This window comes from Capricornis sumatraensis, chromosome 17 (genome assembly GCF_032405125.1).
Source record: "Capricornis sumatraensis isolate serow.1 chromosome 17, serow.2, whole genome shotgun sequence".
In the NCBI taxonomy this organism is placed as follows: domain Eukaryota; kingdom Metazoa; phylum Chordata; class Mammalia; order Artiodactyla; family Bovidae; genus Capricornis; species Capricornis sumatraensis.
In genome coordinates this window covers 53,516,758-53,536,909 of record NC_091085.1, presented here as the reverse complement: position 1 = coordinate 53,536,909, position 20,152 = coordinate 53,516,758, and the positions used below count along the sequence as shown (strand labels likewise).

The 20,152-nt window shown below is 51.3% G+C and overlaps 1 protein-coding gene across 6 annotated transcripts in view; it reads right to left on the bottom strand.

The window, feature by feature from the left end:
* The window catches only part of RIMBP2 (RIMS binding protein 2), a 77,742-nt gene that overhangs the window by 40,551 nt on the left and 17,039 nt on the right, over window positions 1-20,152 (bottom strand). For all 6 annotated transcript variants that reach the window (XM_068989949.1, XM_068989945.1, XM_068989947.1 and 3 more), the window contains exons 3-7: window positions 15,791-15,995; window positions 10,947-11,092; window positions 9,105-9,181; window positions 3,796-3,905; window positions 139-951 (exon numbers count right to left, since the gene is read on the bottom strand). In XM_068989949.1, coding sequence (XP_068846050.1) covers window positions 139-951; window positions 3,796-3,905; window positions 9,105-9,181; window positions 10,947-11,092; window positions 15,791-15,995 — 1,351 coding nt within the window. The remainder of the gene's footprint in view (window positions 1-138; window positions 952-3,795; window positions 3,906-9,104; window positions 9,182-10,946; window positions 11,093-15,790; window positions 15,996-20,152) is intronic.

Genomic DNA, 20,152 nt, shown 5'->3' with positions numbered 1-20,152 from the left:
CTGATTCAAGGATGCTCCAGGACAGTACTGGCTGTCTGCAGCTCCCCTCCTGCTCCCCACTCCTGCCCCTCCACTTGCACAGGGTGACATCCTGGTGTCCCCTCCCATGAGGGGCCCCCTCCCAGAAAGATGGCTCACCTGCAGGCAGCGTGGAGAACTCCACGAAGGCCTCCTTCCTCTCCCTCTGCTCCAGGGGCAGCTGCCAGGGCATCTGATGGGGCTTGGCCAGGACCTTCACCTTGTAAGCCATGTTGGGCCTGAGGTTGCAGAACTGGTACTTGTACCTGGCGGCCCTGACGACATCCAACTCCTGCTCGTTGAGGAAGATGACATGGCTGTAGTTGCTGTTGGTGGGCAGCCAGGACAGCTGGGCAGAGATCTGGGTGATGTTGTCCACGCGCAGGTGGGAGGGAGCCACCACCACGTCCTTGCCCACCAGCAGCGTGCACCGCAGCTCGTCTGAGCTGCCCCGGCTGGTGACACACTGCACGGAGATGCGGTAGGTGCAGGCTGCCATGTTCAGCTTCTCTACCAGGGCCTTGGTCCTGCCGCCCAGCGCCAGGCTCAGGCGCGTCTCCGCATCCACCAGCACGTTGTAGCTGTTCACAGTCCCCCAGCCAGGGGGCACTGCCGGGGGCTCCCAGCCCACAATGACACTTTTGGCGAGTTGTTTGATGAGGGTGATTTTCCGAGGGTAAGGCACGATGTCTTCTCCGATGTCGTCGATGTTCACGTCCAGCGTCCCTGCTCCGTGGTCGGCGAGGCTGGAGTCCGTGAGTGTCGGAGAGTGGAGGTCCAGAATGTTCTCCCCTTCCGAGCCGACGCCCACGTGGTTGATGAAGTTCTGATCCTGGTCATTCCCCAGCGTGCTGGCCAGTCGAGATTCATTGTCCTGGATGAAATCCACGAAGTTGGAGGGCACCAGGCCCCGCTGCCCATCCAGAAGCTCCCCTGTGGGGCCAGGGACAGGGTTAACACTCGAGCATCCCGTGGGGGCACCCAACATCCTGCTGTGGAGTCTGCACCTCCCCCCCGAGGGGACCATATGGAAAGCAATGCGGTTACAGTGGATTCCTCAGTTCTTTCCAGGAACCTCTTCAACATCACCTCGTCAGGAACGCCCTCTCCTGTGTCTGTACCCCACACCTGCCATCTGCCCCCCCAGCAGTCATGCTGTCTTTTCCCCACAGTGCCTACCACACCACGATCATCCCCTGTGTAAACCTCTCCCAATCAGGATGAAGGTCCGGGAAGGCAAGGACCTGTTCTTTTTTTAATTGAAGTATAATTACTTTACAACTTTGTATCAGTTTCTGCTGTACAATAACACGGATCAACAATATGTACACATATATCCCCTCCCTCTTGACCCTCCCTCCCATTCACCCCCCACCCCACCCCTCTAGGTCAACACAGAGCATCGAACTGAGGTCCCTGCGCTATACAGCGACTTCTAATGAATGGGTAAAGAACATGTGGTACAAATGTAAAATGGAATATCACTTGGCCATAAAAAGGAACAAAGTTGGGTCATTTGTAGTGATGTGGATGGACCCAGAGTCTGTCATTCCGAGTGAAATAAGTCAGAAAGAGAAAAACAAATAATACCTTAGTGCATGTGTGTGGAATCGAGAGAAATGGTACTGACGGAGCTATCTGCAGGGCAGGACTAGAGATACAGACATAGAGAACAGACTTGCAGACACTGCGGGGGAAGGAGGGGGTGGGACAAATTGTGGGAGGACAGGGACCTTTGTTCCCCGCTAGCCCTAGAGCGACATCTGGCACACAGTAGGTGTTCAGTAAGTGTTTATCACAAGAATGAACAGTGTGTGAAATATGTGGGTTCACAGGCTATTACACATCTTACTCTGAGTTTTGATTGTATGATGACACAAATGACAATTAAAAGGTGACTTTCCCCCTCCTTGCAAAGCAGTATGTCCATCTTAGCAAAAGTCCCCAAACGTGTCCATTTGATGGGAAACAGAGACGATCTGTCTGGTGCCAGAGCCACCCGTAGGCTGAGTAGCCAAAAAATGCCACCAAACTAGCTCTTGTGGCCACAGGCGATCCCAGCGGGGATCGCTTTTTGTTTCAGGAAATAGTCTCATTTCTGTGTGTTCTCTTTATTCATGGGGCATGAGAGCCCGCTGAGAGCAGAGCCCTGGAAAACCGTGAAGTGTTTTGAAGATCTTCAAAGATGACACAGTTTGGATAATCTTGCAATACCAGCAGGCAAGGGCTGTTTGTTTCCCTGATTTGTCGCAGAAAAGGCTTGACTAGGGGTCCCGGGGTCTGGGAGGCTCGGAGTACATGAAACGAACAGTGGGTTCTGCTCCCAAAAGACCCTCCCTCTACTCAGGGGATATGCGATGGGCCCAGGAGAAGGAGGCTGGCCACTGAACTGGTCCTGATTCTCCCAGAATCAATGAGAGTCTGAATCTGCTCCTGTCCTCAGCTGGGGGCGGGGCGGGTGGGCCTTGAGATGTCAATCTTTGCCTTGAGGATGCTCTGAAAACACAGCCTTCATTCGACACAAGGGAAGAAGGAGGCGGGGGATGGGAGTGACAGCAAGTCCTATGTACCAGGCCCCCACTTCAGACCCCACACCTTCTTCCTTATTTATCCTCACAGCCACCCCTCAAGTTGGGAACTGTGACCCTCTATCTGCACAGTGAGGGGCGATACTTCTCCCCTGTCACGTGGACAGAGAACTGAGCCTTGCCGCCTGCCTTTAACCCAACCTCCAGAAAGTCTACATGGGCACCGTGCTGGTGCAAATATTCTAGAGTATTCCAGCGAGGGTTTTCTGGCAGCCACCCTGGGCACACGGGCCACCCTGGGCACACAGTTCTCCCTCAGTGTGCACCTCGGTGATGGCAACATGAATTTATGTTAAGAGCTCAAACTGTTTTGCCACTAGTCCTGGTGAAATTCCTTGAGTGGTACAGTCACAGCCATGCCTCTGTTCCCCTGGTAGCAAACGGAAAGCAGGAATTTCAAGGATCTCAGATTCTAGCATCTTCCCAGACAGAAAACCAGCTAAGGCTGGGCTGCTGACCTCAGGCTACCAGACCTCAGGCCAAGACATCAACACCAAGAGCCGAGAGTGTGGCCAAAAACTCCAAGGAAACTTCATGAGCTCGTGAAAGAGAAATCGGCTTGTTTAGTAAGAAATAGTTTTTTCCTGCTCAGAGGAAACCAAGACTCTTCTATTAAGGCAACAGAGAAGTTTAGGGAACCGAGAAATCTGGACCTATGAAGCGGCTGGGGATGTTACATGCTCATCCTCTAGCTACGAAAGTGACCAAGAGTATGAGTTTTGGGTGGAAGAGTTTGAGATTCCTGATTTTACACCGTGGCAAGTGCCCATAAAGGAAGTGGTCAGGCAGGATATGAGGCCAGACCACCCAAGGTTAACAATAGAGCCTGAAGGTCAATGGGAGCGCTGTTAACCAGGTGAGGTCACCTGAAAGGAGGCTTGGCCCTGCTGTGGAGAAGGTGCTGTGCATTAAGACGGGGACAGTGTGGAGAGACACTTGTCTGTCAGCCCCACGTGTCTGCAGCAGCTCCTGGGAAGCTCCGTGGACGTGAGATGGTGTCCACTACATGTCAGAGGGTTGCTTGGGGTTAAAAATAGGAAACCCCACTCAGTCAGCCAAAAGGAGAACAGACACTTCGTGATTCTGGAGGGCAGGAGGGTCAGAGAGGAGACTGGGGCGGCCAGAGGTGATGGGGGCCCGGCCCTGACCTGGCTTGCATGTGCCCACCGCCCACCAGGCTCTCACTGACCTTCATAGAAGCCGTCCTCATCCATGTCTCCATAGACGTAGAGATACTTCCCTGCTGTGAGGGGCAGCTCAGCCTCTGGGTTCTCATTGGGCCCATCGAAGGGGTTATAACTAGAGGGAGAGACAAACCCACTAGGTGAGGCTCTGGGCGGAGACTGACACCAGCCCATCCCTTCCAGAGTGCGGAGACCTCCTGTCTGCTCCTCCTGTCTGCTGTCACCTGGATATTTTCTTTTTCTTTCTTTTGCCTGTATATTTTAGACCCATACAATGGTTTGGTACCTGTGAGTTGTCTGTGCTCTGAAAACTCAGACCACTAATGTCTCAGCTCACACAGATTTAAAGCTAAATGGTAATTCTGCAACCAAGCTGTATACTCAGGGTCCTTCGTATCAGATGTCATTTGTGTGTGTACACATGTGCTCAGTGTGGAATCATATAATTCCAAATTATATTGTGACTCCCTGAACTGCAGCCCACCAGGCTCTTCTGTCCATGGAATTTTCCCAACAAGAATACTGGAGTGAGTTGCCATTTTCCGCCTCCAGGGGATCGTCCGAATTCAGGGATCAAACCCATGGCCCTTGGGTCTCCTGCATTGGCAGATGAATTCTTTACCACTAGCGCCACCTGGGAAGCCCAGAAGATGTTTAAACGATTCCATATTATATGTTTTAATAAGCTTCTAAGTTGGTAAGCAAATGTAAAAGCTACTAAGGACTTCCCTGGTGGTCCAGGGGCTAAGACTCCAGGCTCCCAGTGCAGGGGGCCTGAGTTCAATCCCTGGTCGGGAAACCAGGTCCTACTTCCTGAAACTAACACTGGCACAGGCAAATAAAATAAAAAGTAATTAACTCTATAATGTTTCAATACATTTTATTGAGGGAAGGTAGAATTGTATGACATATACTGTTCAGTTATCTGTGTACCTTTTAGGCTTTGCAATATGACATAATTATCTTTTCCCTCATGAAAGACTCTATCATATCCATTTTAATGGTTATATAATATTCCACTGGGTAGACTAACATTCTTTAATTGATCCCATGTTGGGCATGGACATTTCTTCAAACGTTTGGCTGATATAATCAGTGCTACATCCAATGTCCTTATCAACATATCTTTGCTCACTTGCCCACTTTCTTCCTAAAGATGAGTCCCCAGGAAGCATATTTATTTGGCCAAAGTCATGCACATTTTAAAGGTCTTGGGTATGTTCAGCAAAATATACTGAAAATGATGCACATTTTATCTTCCCCTCTCTACCAGGACTATAAAAATGCCCACCTTTTCAGGTCCTCAAGATATTGGAATTCACCTTTTAAAAAATCACCTCCAACTTGCAAAAAGAACTTGTGACATTAATTTTTAATTTTCTAATTAAAAGATTGATTAATTAAAATAACAAGAAAGGCCTCATCAAGAAAAAGAAAATGTGACATGACTGATCATGGCAGATGGCTGGGTAAACAAAAGAACAGAGTTCCACTCATTGTCCTATCACACAGGGGGTGTAGCCCCTAGGGCCACCCAGGGACAGTGTGCCCTTGAAGGATTCAGGATGGAGCAAATGGAATAAGGCTTCTGTGGTTTCAGTAAGATGGGCATCTTAAGAAAGACTTTCAGTGACTCCAGGTTCTGGCATCCTCCCAGACATACAAAAGCACTAAGCTCATTAACTTGAGAAATGTGTTCTTTGTGATCAGTAGGGCCTCCCTGGTGGCTCAGAGGGTAAAGCGTCTGCCTGCAATGCGGGAGGCCTGGGTTCGATCCCTGGGTCGGGAAGATCCCCAGAGAAGGAAATGGCAACCCACTCTGGTACTCTTGCCTGGAAAATCCCATGGACAGAGAAGCCTGGTGGGCTACAGTCCATGGGGTCACAGAGTCGGACACGACTGAGCTACTTCACTTTCACTTCAGTAATATTTTAATGCTTGACTACATGAATTTCCCAGCCAAAAAAATTCATGTAAGTCCTGGTTCCTCCCCTAACTCTTCAGAGTAGTTTCTCAGAGCTACCAAGGGCTGTCTCTTAAGCCACAGTCCTTGTGATGCCCTGAATAAAACGTAACTCACAGCTTTCACGTCATGCATTTTTTCTTCAGTCAGCAGGAGTCTTTCGCTGTAACTAATCATGGTGATGTGATGATGGTTACATACCAGCAGCCCCTTGAGTTACCAGCACTTTCCTCTCCGTGTTTTATTTGATCCCCATTAATGCCCGGTGAGGATTGCAGAGATGATATTAATATTATTATTCCCAAAGTTCATGGCCAATTGTTATGACTTATCCAAAGTCATAAGTTCATTAAGAGGTGGGTGTGGAACCAGAGGGCTTCCCAGGTGGGCTAGCAGGTAAAGAACCCACCTGTCAGTGAAGGAGACATAAGAGACATGTGTTCGATCCCTGGGTGGGGAAGATCCCCTGGAGGAGGGCATGGCAACCCACTCCAGTATTCTTGCCTGGAGAATCCCATGGACAGTGTAGCCTGGTGGGCTACAGTCCATAGGGTCGCAAAGAGTCGGACATGACCAAAGTGACGAAGGCGGCAGGCAGCTGGAACCAGAATGAAGGCCTTCTGATCTTCATCCTGTGAAGTTTTAACTATACCAAGCCACCCATTCCCTCAGAGCCCAGAGGTCCAGGAACATCATCCAGCGCTCTGAGGGTTTTCCTGCGTCAGTAACTTCCCTGGGGCATCTGCATCAGGAAGACAGCACAGTTTACAAGGTGGTCCCTCTGGTTGGGGGTGGGGTGGGGTGGTAAATACACCACCAGGAAAACACAGAGGATGGAAATGGAGCTTGCTGAGCACCCTGGCTCTGGCTGGTGACCTCGTGTTGGAAGCACACGAGTTGACCACATGTACTTTCTCTTTGCCTGGTTTCACGCTGGCTGTGAATCCAGACTCTGGGTGCCTTGGCTCTTGGGCACCTTCCCCGGAATGAGGTCTCGTCTCTCCAGGAAAGTGAAGGGAAGGTGAGTCTGGCGGGCAGGCGGCCCCTGCAGCCTTGAGGGACCAGGCTCATCTCTGGGAAGGGAAACAAAACTGGCGAGGAAAACAAACCTGGAAGCCAGCTCGGCATCCCGGCCATGACTCCAGCTCACTGGCCTGGAGGGTGTGTTGTGCTGAGCAGCTGCGCTCAGCCCGGCTCCACACACACACAGGAAGAACCATCCTCCAGTCAGACACAGGGTAGGTGTGAGCCCTTCTTCCCAGGTCCCCAGACTGGTGTCCTCAAAGCTCTCCCCAGCACTGTGGCAATGTCCCCACAGACCATGTGAAGGATGCTCGTGGGTGCAGTCGGCATTCAGATGGGGGACCCTCCTCAGGGGCTGTCTGGCATCCTCACCCAGGACTCTCCAGCCCAAGGTGGCTTCTCCAAAGGCTTCCATCATCTGAATGTCAGAAGTGGGTGTGCACTGGTAAAATTAGCGGATCAGCAGAAAATAATTTACTGATCAGCAGATCAGTTATTCAAGATGATTCTCACTGGAGGAAGCAAAAGGCTTTGAAGGTATATGGATAGCTCACACCCACCACCTCTGCTTGAACAAAGTCTAAGCATCTCATGCAGAGGCATCCACACCATTGGTGATAGCTCCTGAAGTCTGATTTCTAAGCAGTTCTGTGCACAGCCCTGAGGCGGGACTCTGGTGCCTGATGCCAACTGAGAGGGCAGCGGCGTCTGCCTTGCCTGCTCTGGCCAGCCTGGCCTGTAGAGGGTCACTGGAGCGTCAGGGAAGACCAAAGCCCGGGTCTTTACTGAGCATAAAGAACTGGAAGTCTGACTTCTGTATCTGCTTTTTGTGACTATTTGATTCATTCGTGTCTGTACGCATGGCTGACTTTGGGTGGAGGCTTATTGCATTATAACCAGGTAGGGAAGTTGCGGCCAGGTGGCTAACCCTCACCCATCTCAAAGTTTTCAGTGGCGACCACCAGGAATCTGAGAGTCATCCATGACCAGATTGGCTCACTGGACATGGACACACGGGTCCTCCAATGAGAGCTCAGCTCCCGGGCCATGACGGCTGTGTGATACGGCCCAGGCACTGGACAGACAGGGAAGACGCTGGAAAGGTGCTGAGCAGGGTGTTCTGGGCAAGGGTAACACTTTTTGAGTTTCAGCTTGCTGCCTGTTATGCAGTGAATTGCATCCCCCAAAAAAGATGTTCGGATCCTACATCCTGGCCCCTGTGGAGGTGAGGTTATTTGGAAAAAGGGTCTTTGCAGGTGTGATCAAGTTGGGATGGGGTCGTACTGGAGTAGGGAGGGCCCTAAGCCAATGGCAGGGGTCCTTGTAAAAGGAGGAGGGAGCACACCGAGGGAGAGGGAAAGAGAGCACACGAGGATGGGGCAGAGTGGAGTGGGGCGTCTCAGCTGAGGAACCTCAAGGATGCTGACAGCCAACTGGGAGAGACAGGATGGTCCTCCTCTGGGGGCTTCAGAGAGCACAGTCCCACCCACACCTCAACTTCCCACCTCTGGCTTCCAGAACTGGGAGAGAATGGATTTCTATGGTTTTAAGCCATCCAATCAGTGATAGTTTTGAATGGCAGCCCTGGGAAACTAACACACTATACAAACTCTTTCTATCAGAACAGAGAAACTCTTTGTTTTGTTCACTCACTAAGTCACGTCCGACTCTTTGCGACCCCATGGACTGCAGTACGCCAAGTTTCCCTGTCCTTCACTATCTCCTGGAGTTTGCTCAGACTCATGTCCATTGACTTGATGATGCCATCCAACTACCTCATCCTCTGTCGCCCCCTTCTCCTCTTGCCCTCAGTCTTTCTCAGCATCAGGGTCTTTTCCAATGAGTTGGCTCTTCTCATCAGGTGGTCAAAGTATTAGAGCTTCAGCTTCAGCATCAGCCCTTCCAATGAATATTCAGGGTTGATTTCCTTTAGGATTGACTGGTTTGATCTCCTTGCAGTTTCGGGACTCTCAAGAGTCTTCTCCAGCACCACAATTCAAAGTATCAATTCTTCGGTGCTCAGCCTTCTTTGTGGACTAACTCTCATATTCATATATGACTACTGTAAAAACCATAGCTTTGACTATGTGGACCTTTGTTGGCAAAGTGATGTCTCTGCTTTTTAATACTCTGTCTAGGTTTGTCATAACTTTTCTCCCAAAGACAATCTCTTGGCATTCTCCAAAGCCTGGCTGAACTCCCACCTCTTCTCAGTGCCGCGGAAGGGACCTATCAGCTCATGGAGCGTCCTACCCATCACCCCACCTGCCCCGAGGCCGCCCACCCTCACAGATGTTCAGAGGATGCAGAGAGGAGCATTGCTCTTACCTGTAGCGAGCGACACACAAGTGGACCTTCCCCGAGTACCTCTGCTTGGCGGTGTTGGAATTCCGATCATTATCCATCTATTAAAGACAATGGGTGTGTGGGTTATTGACACCAAAGGCTTCACATTTCACGCTGGAAACACACAGGAAATCTCTTCCACAGTCTCCCCAGGGTTTTCAGCCTCATGTGGTGAGGACCCTGCCCACCAAGAGATTCTGCCATACCTGGGTTCTCAGTTTTGGGCATGACCCAGAAACAGGGCAGGCTCCTGGGTCACACAGAGAACATTTATGAAGGACTCATCTCCCCTAATACTGTCTGATGTCACTTCTATGTGGAATCTAACAAATAACACAAATGAAGGAATATGCAAAACAGATAGACTCACAGACAAACTTAGGTTACCAAAAGTGGGGAGGGATAAATTAGGGGTGTGGGATTAACAGATATGCCCTACTGTATACAAAATAGATGAACAACAAGGATACACTGTATAGCACAGGGAATCAGAATCATCATCTTGAAATAATCTATACTGGAGTATAATCTACAACAATACTGAATCACTATGCTGTATACCTGAAATTAACATAATATTGTAAATCAACTATGTGCAGCATATGCATGCTAAGTCTTTGCAGCTCTATGGACTGTAGCCTGCCAGGCCCCTCTGTCCATGGGATTCTCCAGGCAAGAATACTGGAGTGGGTTGCCATGCCCTCCTCCAGGGGATCTTCCCAACCCAGGGACTGAACTCTCATCTCTTACGTCTCCTGCATTGGCAGGCGGGGTCTTTACCACTATTGCCACTATAATATTGTAAATCAAATATACATCAATATAAACAACAACAACAACAAAACAAATAGAGAGCTACTTTAAAAAAGATCTCATCTTCTCTCACAGAGTGGTGAGCACTGTGATTTAAGGCCTGAGACGGTCACTGCTCCAGAGCCTGCCAGGCTCCTTGGAGGACAAAGTTAGCCCAAGCTCTGTGTCCTCAGCCCTCGAGGACTCCATACAGGGAGGGGAGTGCTCGCACATGGATGGTGCCTGGTGCTCCTGGGAATCCTGCGTGGAGGAGGCAACACAGAGCTCCTTTCTCCCAGTCCCCCCGCCCGCCCTACTCCTCTCTGCCCATGGGGGCTACAACCATCTTGGGGTTGTGGGGAGGGTAGGACAGGGCCCCAGGCTGGAGGAGTGGGTGGTTTTTCTCCCAGGGGAGGGTGGGAGTGACTGTGACTTGTCATGTGTAGCCTCCTCCCCTCGCCCCCACCCCAGGAGAAAAAGGCCCGGGGCTTCTGCCTGCTCCCTCCCCACAACACACTCCCACCCCTCCCCTCTGGAGTGGGCTCCCCAGGAGTCAGGCCACATCACTCCGGTCTCAGGACCTTTCAGTGGTTTCACCCTGGACTGAGCCAAAATTTTAGAGCTCGCTTGAGGTTTCAACTCGCCTCCCACTCCACCCTCCAAGCTCCTCTCTGGCCCAGCGGGCTTCCCCTGGGCTCCTGCTCATAGATACAGACCAGAAATGGTCCATGGCCGGTCTGAGAAGGGCCACCCTGTCCTCTGCCTCATCCCTGCTTGTTGGGTTCAGGACATTCACTGTCAGCCGATTTTTAGACGTTGACTCGTTTATGGTCATTCTGCCCATGAGAGCAGGGACTCCCTTGTCTGCACACTGGGCCCTCACACCCTGGTATAGAGTAGGTGGTCAATGAAGATGAGTTAACGGGAGTGAAGGCAGGGAGGGAACTAGGGAGAGAGGGTGGGAGGGCCACCCACAGCCACAGCCCACATCGTGGGTAGCAGGGCAGCTGGCCGAGGCCAGGAAGGACTCACGTCTGATTCAAATCTGCATCTTGGGCCACCGGATCTTGACAGGAAGGTAGGCTTGACGGACAGAGGTTCCGGCTTGTCACCCGGGAGCGGGAGGGGCCGGATATATTCACCGATCACAGTGCGGCTTCCAAGGGCGCTCTCCTGACCTGGACACGAACATTGGAATGGTTTGAAAGAAGGTACAAAGGAAATAACCAAAGCACGCCGGACATTTGCCTTCCCCGTGGGTCTTTCCTGTCTTTGGCGTCAGCCTTTGAGCTTCATTTCAGAACCCACCCGTCTCCCACTCTTCATCTACACCCTCTGCTCGAGGCCATCCATCTGGCAGAGTCCATTCCTGGCTACACTGATTGTTTGGTGGAGATAGTGTTGCACGCAAGATGGGACGGTCCCATCAGAGAGAACTTCGTGGGAGTCATGAGCAAAGAGGCTCTCCTTTTCCCCAGCTTAAAACAGAAAGGAAATGAGATTTAGTAGTACAGCGGCCACACTGTCCCCAGGAGGAAATTCCATCCGAGAATGGAGCCTGCTCATAGAAGGAGGAGCTGGAAGACGGCGAGGCAGGAATCAGGTCCAGATGGCATGGTTAGAGCCCTTGAATCCACCTGTGTGTTCATATGCTCAGTCGTGTCCAGCTCTTTGTGCCCATGGACTCTGCCACACCAGGCTTCTCTGTCCTTCACTATCTCTGGGGGTTTGCTCAAATTCATCTCCATTGAGTTGGTGATGCTATCTAACCATTGCAGCTGTACCTGAAGCTAAGCCATCTTCATCTACTCTACATGATAAATAAATTCCTTTTTGCTCACACTAGTGTCTGTCAGCTTTCCTGTCACTTATTATTAATAATACAACCTGAACAGTCCTGACATACACAAAGTGGCCAATGGTCAGGTTTACAGCTGAAAAACACTTTTGATAAGAGATTCACTAGGGCCAAGCAGATCTCTACCCATCCTGTCCTCGTGTGGTTGCTGGGCCCTGTCCCAGGCACAGCTGGGGGGAGGTGGGGCGGGCAGGGAAGAATCGAGTCCCTCGACCAGTGCTGGCCCAGACTGTCAGATTAAAGTCAGCAGTGTATTTTTAGGATCAGACATGAATTACAGAAGTAACTTTTTCCCCTTCCCCGAGTTCTTGCTGCCCAGTGGGCTGCAGACACCATTCCCTGGATTTGTCTAGCCTCTGGCTATGGCTCTCCCATCATGGGGACTGCTTCACAGAGGAAGATGACTCACTGAGCCCAAACTAGGAGAAAAAAAAAACACTGTAAGAAGTGTTCCCACAAAGACTGCATGGAAGTCACCCCCTCAGTCCCAGTCTGATTAACAAAACGGTGGCAAAGCATCACTGCCGCAGAGGATTGACGCTGAAGTAGACCCCAGGTGCTGCGAGGAAGCCACATCCCAGGGAGCAGCAGGATGGCCCTGGTCACTGCCCAGGATCCCTAATGCCCACAGCAGCGCTCGGCATTCAGCAGGCGCAAAGTCCATATTTACTCAGTGAATCGACTCTCAAATCCTGCAGCCTCAGGAAGTCAGCTGAGGACGCGGCCTGATGCTTCAGGGCTGCAGTGGAAGGGTGTTACTCTGACATGGGACTCACCCAGGTCAATGACCTGTGAGTGGAAGTGACGGGTCCTGCTTCAGGGTGGAAGCCCTTTTGAGCCAGTGTCTAATTTGCTACGCCTCCTTTCCCCTGAGATGGAACATTCCAGACAGAGGAGGCTCAGCACTCCTCAGTGAAGACAGTGTGGAACCCATTCCTTGATTCGGTTTGAGGTGGACATGCAGCAAGATCAAAAGAGAGAGAAACTTGTGCTATTTTAAGCCCCTGAGATTTGAGGATGTTTGTTACTGCAGCTGAACCTAGCCTGTCCTGACTGATACACTGTTGCTGGGATTAACAAGGAGTGACATCACCAGAAAAGGTGAAATGACTAGACTTGCCTCCTATTTACATTTAAGTTAAACAAATCCAGTTCTCTAGAGAAAAATAATCTTGATGCCTGCGGCATGTTTTACCTGCCCTTCTGCTCTTTCAGTGAATGTGAGATTAGACACAAAATCATGTTGTGCCCTCAGTTGCACATTCCTTCATGATCTGCATGCCTCAGGATACATATTTTTTGGAAAATATGGCCACTGAGCCCCAAACAATGACTTTATCTGGGGTTTCACCAAAACTCAGCTCCAATACTGGAAGGAAACTGGCAATGGAGGGGTGGCCCTGCAAGATGACATGCCCCCTTCCTAGCAGACGTCCAGGGATCATTCTGTTCCTGTGTGGTTCCCGCCTTGCTGGTTGTAGGTGACTCTACTGCACAGAAGGTGAGTCTCGACCCCACCAGGGGCTCACAATCAGGTGGTCCTGTCCTCCTCACCCTCAGGCTGACCCAGCCTCTGGCTGGAGGACCCCGACAGGACGTGCAGCACACCGGCCTGGCCCTGCTCTGATTCTGCACTGGCCCTGCCCACTCCTTCCATCCCCCACCCTCCCCTCCTGCATAAGGAGGACAGGCCAGCCCAGCAGGGAGTTTCCTCATTACCCTCACTCTCCAAGTGGCCCCTGCCATCTGCCAACAAAGAACGACCTTGAGGAGGACTTCAGGGTTGCACAAGGAAGCCCCCTTGCAGGCATTCCTCCCATGGCCCCTGATGCCAGCATAGCAAGGATGCTCTAAGGATGCTGCCAAGTATGCCTGGCTAAGGAGCTGGTCATTGAGCACAATGGCTCTTCCAAACGGCTAAACAGAAGCCTTGGTGCAAACCTAGTCTTGTACCAGGATCTAGAACTCCCTTAATAGAGATACAGCCCTGTTTTGGTTTTGTTTGTTTTGTTCTTAGTCAGCATCCATTTTCCTCCATCACAAATCAGATTGGTTTTTCCAGATGAATCTGGACGCCAAATGACTCAGGTCAATCACTGCTCCCCCTCCAGTGACCCATGAGCTCGCCCTGGATCTTGCCCTGGACTAACACGTTCTCATGCTGTGCAGAAAGGAATTCACATGGAGGGAAGCCTGGGGCTGCTACTTTAAGAAGGGTCTGCTGACAAGTCAGGCTGCACCGCGACCGGGAACGCAGTTTCTAAACCTTTCCCTATGCCAGTGGGACAGGCTCCCTAGGTGAGAGGGCCATTTCCCTGTAACTAGACTGTGGGCCCATCCTGGTTTGTGCTGAGTGCCTGCCTAGCTCAAGCAGTCTGGAATTCTGGCGTGTGCTGGGCAGAGGTGCCTGCATGACCAGTGCCCAACAGATCCTGTATGCTGTATCTACTCAGTGTCCTTGGACATCATCCCTGCATGCATATAGCTGCATTTTGTTGTTGTTGTTGCATAGTGGGCACTTCAGGTGGTCTTCCTGGGGGAGAAGGGCATAGGATGTCTGCACATGGATTCTTCAGACACCCCATCTCTTTGCCCTCAGGACCCACTCTGTGCTCGTCCTGTGTTTCTGTAACAGGTCTGAGCCAGGAGGACAACTCTTTTTACTGAGTCCTGGACTCATGAACCATGCTGGGGACCTGGGGACCCTGCAAATCGTGCATGACTGAGCTCATGTGAGCCCTGAGCCACAAACCTTCCCATCCAGTGGGGACTGGAGAAGTTGTTTCATCTTCAGGGCTCATGACTCAAACTCTTTTTCCAGGAAGCAGTCTTCTCTGATCATCCTAAGTGGCCCTGGGTCACCTGCTCTCGTCACCTGACTGCTCGTGTCTGCCTGAGCGAGCAGCTCCCTACTCACTCATGTGTGCCCCTGTGTCTTGTCTGTGTCCCCGTACCCAGCGGGGCTCCACATAGGGCCTGCCATCTGCACAGCATCGCAGCCTCCGTACCTGAACACGGCCTGGGGAGTACCCTGTGCTCAGAGCTTGGTGGTGGTGGTGGGGGGGGGGACCTCCCTTTCCCTATCTGGTGTTTCATGGCCTCTTTGCATTCTCCCAATGCATGTACAGGATGGCAAGGGAGCGGGAAGGGGGGATAAGCCAAGAAACATTGTTCAAGATACATGCTGCAGCACCTCATTTTAATAATAAAAAGCACCCAGAAGAACTTATCCTATGTTCTGACAAAAATTTGGAGAAATCTGGAAATTCCCTCCCTTTCGTGGAATTCTAAAGTAGGGTTCTGGCACACATGTCCCCTAAAATTTAAAAAAAAAAATCAACTGCTTTACAGGAGAAAACTGGGCCTGTGACCTGTTTAACCTTCACTGAAGAGAAAGTTCCGTAACCAAGCAGGGTACTTCATTGTCTACACTGGGAACTTCCCCTGAGGTTACATTAAATGGCTCTGTGATTAGAAGTGATCCCTCAGAACCACGCAGAGTGAAGTCTCCCTGCTCTCCACTCTGCTTCCTGAACACAAATGTGATGGGAACGCATTAACATTCACCGCGGGTACTACTGTTGCCTTTGTTGGAACAAAAGTTCCAAGTACATCACAATGTCATCGAGAGGTCGCTGGATGAGAAGGGAAACAAGCGAAGTTGAGCAGCCTGCCTGGCAGATCCAATGCAGACCCCAGAGCCAGGTCCCTGGGTCCGAGTCCCAGCTCGCTGCTTGACTGGCTGATCCTCCAGGCACCTTGGCCAGCGTCATGTGCAGAACAGGGCTCAGAGCAGGTGGGAGGGAGCTTACACCGATTCACACCCATCAAGGGTGGTGCATCGAGTATGCGTGGGAAGCGCCGGCCGCCCCTGTACCATCCCAAGTCCTGCTATGCTGGTCACTCCCTCGGTGCTGTGAGAGGCTCTGTCACACACCCCTGGCTGTGCCCAGCTGTTCCCAGCTTGCTGGCTGCACCTTCTTCTCCATCATGGCCGAGGCGGGAGGGAGGCACTTACCTTTTCCGATGGAGGGAGCCAGTCCGTTCATGAACCTTGGGAAAGACTTGCTGGGGGACGAGGGGACGTCCAGGGAGGCCACGGTGCTGCTGCCCAGCAGGTCGATCTTGCCAGCGTGCTGGCGAAATTGTTCCAGATCCCGGGACAGCAGGCTGAACTGCTCACTCTGCGTCCGGCATTTCTCCTCCAGCTCCCGCACCTTGCACTGCGCACGGAGACCCAGACTCGCGGTTAGGGGATGGCCTGGGCTTCTGGGGACCCGTGTGTCCGCACACAAGTGTGTGTCTGTGCATGTCTGTGCATTGCACGTGTGTGCACAAGGCTGAGTGTTGTGTGTGCATGTGTGGATGACAGTGTGTGTGTGTGCATATGAAAGTGTATGGCCTGAGTGTGTTTGCACACGTGTGTGCATGTGTGTGGTGGTGGTGGTGGTGGGGCTGCCTCCTGCCTCCACGTGAGAATGGTGGCTGAGCAAATCAAGCTTCCTGTCAGTTGGAAGCTTGGCCGTCAGCCAGGTTCTCTCGTAGGGCAAACGTGGGAAAGCACAGGTGCCAAGAAACCCTGCAAACACTCAGATCTCAGCCAACCGCGGATTGTTCTCGGCTCTGTGTGCAGCCCAGGCACTTTGTGGTTGGCACGCCTCACTGTAGCTGCTTGAAATTTGGAGCAGGAGGTGGTGAGAGCCCAGGTTGGGGACGGCTCAGTTGCTAACTCCACGGATGCAGTTTTCTGGTGGAGGCCTCTGCCCCTAAACTGCAGAACCCCAGGGCACCCTGCTTTAGCATTAAACGGAATTGCTACCTGCTTGCTTGGGTTGGCAACATCACTGCCATCTGCAGACACCGGGGATATTTAGGGAGGCGGGAGTGTCCCTGGGTACACATGGCAGGGAGGGAACCATGGGCAGCACCCCCATACACCCCCATCTTTGCCTGCTTCTGGTTCTCAGTTGGGTGGGCGTGATCCCGCCATACTCCCCTTCCTGGGGAACCGAGATCCATACTCCCTACACTTCCTCCCTTGGTGCAAAAGCAAAACTCTGTTTCCTGCAACAAGAATTCCCTGCACCAGTCCACAGATGGACACCCACCTGAGAAGAGGCACGTGGAGGGTCCACTTTGCCTCCTCCCCTGCTGTTCCCTTCGTGCCACCCCCCCCCATTCTAATAGCTCCTTGATTATTTCTCGTCTCTCTCTTAGATCATTTAAGCACCAAGCTTGTGCTTTCTGGTCTCCTGACACATCTTCAATGCTTTGCATAATACTGGCACATCCTAGGTGCTTTTTGCTGAAGCGATGAGGAGAGAGGGCTCCCTGATTTGCAGGCATCATGCTCCTCGTGGCAGTGGCTTGTTCCATCTGCGTGGTGGTCCTGCCTCGTCTCCCTTCCTTTGTGATAAGTGGACAGCGTCATCTGCTGTATTATTAACTGTGCGCATCGTCTGACTTCTTCCACTAAAATGTCAGCTCCGTGAGGGCAGGAATTTCTGTCTCCTTTCTCACTCAGCACTCAAACTAGAGCTTGGTACCAAGTTGGGGCTTGAGAGATGTCTGGATTCATGTAGGTGAGCAGACAGGGATGTGGACAGTGGTAGACCAATGCTGTCTTCCTCCCCCTTCTCCCTCCTTCCTCCTCCCTCTCCCCCTCCCACTGGTATTAAGCGTTCAGCTCCTTAGGCCAGAGTGAAGTGCTATTTATGTCTGAGATCATGGAATTCTGAAAATAGACCTAACAAATCCCAAACCTATAATTAATTTCTTTGATACATTAAAATAATTGGCAAGATTCTTTTAAAAGGCTGAATGAGCTTGGGCGTGATGGCTGTCTCCACTGAGGAAGACACAGAGGAGACACTGGGCTCCTCCGGGCACAGGTGTGGACAGGGAGCAATCTGCCTCCTGCCTGGGTCGCCCATCGCGAAGATGCAGGACCTGCCAGGAAGCAGCTCTGACCCCAGGATGGCAACTGCCAACGCCTCAAGGCCAAGCACTGTGGTTTTCTGGGCTCAGTCCTGAAGAAGAGACTTTTGTTCCAAGGTCCTCAGGTGGGGAAAAGCAGCTGCCAACAGCCTCAGGTTAGAAAGGCACTAGAAGAGCCCTGAGATTGCCTGTTTATCCAGGTGTGCCACCAGCTGCCATGGTAGTGCATGTGTGTGTTGTGGAGGGGTGGGGGTGGGGGTGTGAAGAGATTGTGGAAGGATACAGCACTATTTAAATAGCCACATTCTCATTTTAATGTGCATGAGAAAAATGCAACCGGCCATCAGATCCTTCATGTGTATATCCTCTGTGTGTATGTGAAACTAACCTAACTCAAAAAACAGATTATTCTTTGATGCAACTTTTGTGAAATAATAAAATTAAGGTGATGGAGAACTGATCAGTGGTTGTCAGGGTCTGGAGTTGGGGGAAGGGTCTGACTTTTAAGAAGTAACATTTCCCTGGTGGTCCAGTGGATAAGAATCTGCTGGCTAATACAGAAGACACGGGGTCAATCCCTGGTCCAGGAGGATTCCACATGCCGTGGTGCAACTAAGCCTGTGAGCCACAATTATTGAGGCTGTGCTCTAGAGTCCATGATCCACAATAAAAGAAATCACCATAATGAGAGGCCTGTGCATGACAACGAAGAATAGCCCCCACTCACCACAACTAGAGAAAGCCTGCACACAGCAACGAAGACCCAGGGCACCCACAAAAAAAAAAAAGAAAGTAACATGAAGGTGTGACTTTGGTGGGGTGGAAAGTACTCCGGATGGTGGTATATGAATCTATATGCACCATCAAATCCCATGGAATTTATCACCAGAGGAAGGACAAAGAATGACTGTTTGTATGTAGTCTGGCTGCTGACACTGTGCCCACATCAATTGCCCGGTTTCAACAGTGAGCTCCAGTCACCTACGATGCTATCCATGGGGAGCTGGGTGAAATTATGCAGCAACCATCTGTGCTATTTTTGTAACTTCTTGTGAATCTCACATTATTTCAAAATAGAATTTTAGAAAGTGTGCAGATTTAAAGAAAATATGAAAAAATCGTGTAGGTGGCAGGCAGATACAGAGAAAACCTCAAAGGTGCTGGATGAACAGCTGGTGTGTGGAGACATCAGATTAGGGGCCTAGAGGGCTAAGAGCGGCCAAGGTCTCAGGAGCCCACATGGAGGTCAGGCATCCGAGGCACCTGGAAACAGCCCAGGGCAGGAGCTGATACCGAGTAGGGCCCTGTGGGGCTCCTGGACACAAAGCCTTTCTGTGTCCCCCGTTTCTTTGATTATAGGAAATAATCTTCATTCAGCCTCCATGACCATCAGTGAGTCTCAAGAGGCAGATCTCAGTTTTTAATTAGGGAAGGGAGGGATTGAAAGACCAGGGAGAAACAGCCAAGAAAAACAATAGTGCAGCCTTGGGGCAGGGTCCTGGTTCCCCGTCAATGGATATAAACAATATCTTTGAGCTATTTTGCAGATACTGAACTCCCTCCAGGTGGAAGAAGCTAAGGATTAATGATGGATAATGGTAGGCTGCCCACAAGCAGCCCCCAGACCAGTTGGACCTGAGGTTGATGATGCTGACTCCCCCTTATCTCAGCACCAACCCACCAGAAGAATGTCCATGAGCTCATCATGCCCTCTTCGAACTATTACTATAAAACTTCTCACTACCCTCTCCGAGTGGGGGACACGTGGTATTTCGAGGCGTGAGCCCACTGTATCCCCCTTTGCCTGGCAAAGCAATAAAGCTATCATTTTTTACTTCACCCAAAACTCTGTCTCCAAGATGTGATTCAGCAGCAGTGCACAGAGAAGCTAAACTGGGCATCAGAGCTCCTGACTTGCTTTGCTGGGGGAAGGTGGGCACGGGGATGGCAGAGGGGAGACTGTGTGCTCCCAGAAGGCCCTGGGGGACTCAGACAAAGCCAGGGAGAGAGGCTGGGGCTCACGCAGAGGCGATGGACCACTGCACATTTAGGTACTACTGTGAACTCCACCTCCTGGGTACCACCACTTTGCCAGTCCAGAACCCGAGCTCTCGGAGGGTCTCCTTCCAAGGAGCAAATCTTTGTTCAGGGTCCTCTTCACTGGTGGGGACTGTGGTGGGCGATTTCCCCTGGCAGCTGCCATGGGGTATGCCTGTAGAAAGGAGGGTTGGCTCTGATGTGAGTGATGAGGGGAAGGTCCTGGGAGGAGGTGGATCAGAGGTGATGTCAAACCATTGCTATAAATTGAACATCCACAGAGGTGGTGGGGAATGCTCATGAGAGGAGGGGAGCAGGGCAAACCCATAGGATCTTTGGGGACCATGGTGAACCAGAGCATGTTCATTTTGTCTAGGAATGTCTACTTCTTAGCATCGGGCCAGAC